The sequence below is a fragment of the Sturnus vulgaris genome, chromosome 5 (assembly GCF_052056855.1).
Source record: "Sturnus vulgaris isolate bStuVul1 chromosome 5, bStuVul1.hap1, whole genome shotgun sequence".
Classification (NCBI taxonomy): domain Eukaryota; kingdom Metazoa; phylum Chordata; class Aves; order Passeriformes; family Sturnidae; genus Sturnus; species Sturnus vulgaris.
Genome location: NC_142247.1, coordinates 73,381,934 through 73,384,180, shown reverse-complemented (window position 1 = coordinate 73,384,180; position 2,247 = coordinate 73,381,934). Strand labels below are relative to the sequence as shown.

Sequence of the window (2,247 nt, the reverse complement as noted above, 5' to 3'; positions counted from 1 at the left end):
GAGAAGGGATGGAATGGGAAGAGGATGGAGATGGGGGACAGGGGTTGAGCCTGACCAGGACGATTTCAGGGAATATTTTTTTGCAGGGATCCCAAGGAGAAGCCGAATGAAGCCACCAGGATGTGGGGGGGATGTTTTTTTTATTGGACTCAGGGATGTCAGGGAATGTTCAGTGGCCTCTGGAATATCTACAGGCACGAGACATCCCACGGGGACCCCACATCCATCTGCAAATCCGATGCAGACGCCGGTTGGTGACGCTCCAGCTGGGATAAAAGAGGATTTTTCCAGCCTGGAGAAGGTGGGAGGGGATGGAGGGGGAGAACCACCACCACAACCTCTGTTCCCTATGGGAAAAAAAAAAAAAAAAGAAGAAGAAGAAGAAGAAGGAAAAATTAAAACCAACGAAACATTGATTTTTCCAACCACCAACACGAGGATGGGGTAGAGCCGAGACGCGGGGATTTTCCATGGACGCCGGGAGTTACCTGGAGCTGCCTGATGAAGGCCATCACTTCTCCGTCATCATCCTCACGAACTCCTCGTAGTTGACCTGCCCGTCGTTGTTGCAGTCCGCCTCCTTGATCATCTCGTCCACCTCCTCGTCCGTCAGCTTCTCTCCCAGGTTGGTCATGACGTGCCGCAGCTCGGCCGCGCTGATGTAGCCGTTCCCGTCCTTATCAAACACCCGGAACGCCTCCCGGATCTCCTCCTCGCTGTCCGTGTCCCTCATCTTCCTCGCCATCAGCGACAGGAACTCGGGGAAATCGATGGTGCCGCTGCCGTCGGCGTCCACCTCGCCCACCATGTCCTGCAGCTCGGCCTCGGTGGGGTTCTGGCCCAGCGAGCGCATGACGGTGCCCAGCTCCCGCGTGGTGATGCAGCCGTCGCCGTCGCGGTCGAAGAGGGAAAAAGCTTCCTTGAATTCCGCGATTTTCTCCTCCGACAGCCGCTCGGCCATGGCGCTTCCCCTGCGAGCACGCACCTCTGTCCCGGCACGTCGGGGCAGCGCCGGCGGGGAGGGGATGGATGGATGGAGCCTCCTCCTTCCTTCCCTGGATCAGCAGCGGGAGGAGGAGGAGGCAGGAATGGCAATGGATGAGGAAGTTTTGGGAGCTGGGGAAGAAGAGAGACCCAACCCCCGCGGGTCAGATGCCGACAGAGCCCTCGTTAGGGGATTTGGGCTCCGGGCTGAGGCGGGGGTTTTCCCACTTTTAGGGATGTTTCGGGGAGGTTTGGAGCTGTACAAAGGAGTTGGAGGGGTCTCCCCCCGGTGCCCCCAGCCCCAGGCGGTGCTGGCAGCGCATCAGAGGCGCCCGGGGAGGATCCCCCGTGCGGGTCCCGGCACGTCCCGGAGTCACCGGCGGGGCCGGAGCGGGGGGGCCGGGGGGTCCTGCCCTGTTACTCAGGGCTGAGCTGAGCCTATTCCCCATTGTCAGGTGGGGTTTACTCATCTCTTACTCAGGGAGTGAAGGAGGGGACGGTGACAAATGAGGAGGTGTTTCTCCATTCATCCATCCATGGTTCCCATCTATCCATGGATCCCATTCATCCATCCCTCCATCCATGGATCCCATCCCTCCATCCCTCTGTGCCCACAGCAGTCCCATGACCTTCCCCAGCCGGATCAAGGAGCTGCAGCACCAGGAAGTTCCACAGCAGAAAAGAATTCGACTTTCTCAGCTACGGGAAATGGGCACCAGTTGGTCCCAGTTTAACCCAGTGAGGAATTAGAGCTGTGGGATTTGGAGGGAAGGGCAAGAACCAAAACCCAGCCCATGGGACACCTGGGGAACGGTGGGATAAATCCGGGAGGGGAATGTTCTCCTGGGGAAAACCTCGCGTGGAAAAGCTCTGGGCGTGTGGAAGGCTGCAATTCCCAGGAGGAATTGTGGGAACCTGTCTGGTGAGAGGTTTCGGGGAGGGGAGGCCCTGGCAGCTCCTCTTGTGCAAGAGCTGCTCCCTAATTATCTGTCTGATTGGCCTCACTGGCTGTTCTGCTCCACATTTAATTAGATCCGACCCAAACTGCCGGGGCAGAGCCAAGGGGAGGCGGGGCTGGCTTGGATCCACCTGGGAGAAGCAAATCCTGAAGGATCACCGGGGGTTTGGAGGATTGGGAGGGTTCAGGTGTGGGAGAGGGGTTGGAGCTGAAATGGGGGGGGATTTGGGGTCCCTGTGACACCTGGCTGAGGGTGCAGGGGCTGTGCTGTCCTTGGTGTGGATCGAAGCTGGAATCTGCTGCTT

The 2,247-nt window shown here is 58.8% G+C and overlaps 1 protein-coding gene across 1 annotated transcript; it reads right to left on the bottom strand.

The window, feature by feature from the left end:
• Positions 1-216: 216 nt before the first annotated feature.
• On the bottom strand, positions 217-961 carry LOC106856865 (calmodulin, striated muscle). The gene is made up of 2 exons (XM_014882535.2): positions 489-961; positions 217-347 (listed from the first exon to the last, which is right to left on the bottom strand). The coding sequence occupies exon 1, from the start codon at positions 959-961 to the stop codon at positions 512-514; it is 450 nt and encodes a 149-aa protein (XP_014738021.1). The 3' UTR covers positions 217-347; positions 489-511.
• Positions 962-2,247: the final 1,286 nt, after the last annotated feature.

Bases quoted from the DNA above. Each gene is read 5' to 3' on its own strand.
- LOC106856865 (XM_014882535.2), bottom strand. From the start codon at position 961: ATGGCCGAGCGGCTGTCGGAGGAGAAAATCGCGGAATTCAAGGAAGCT.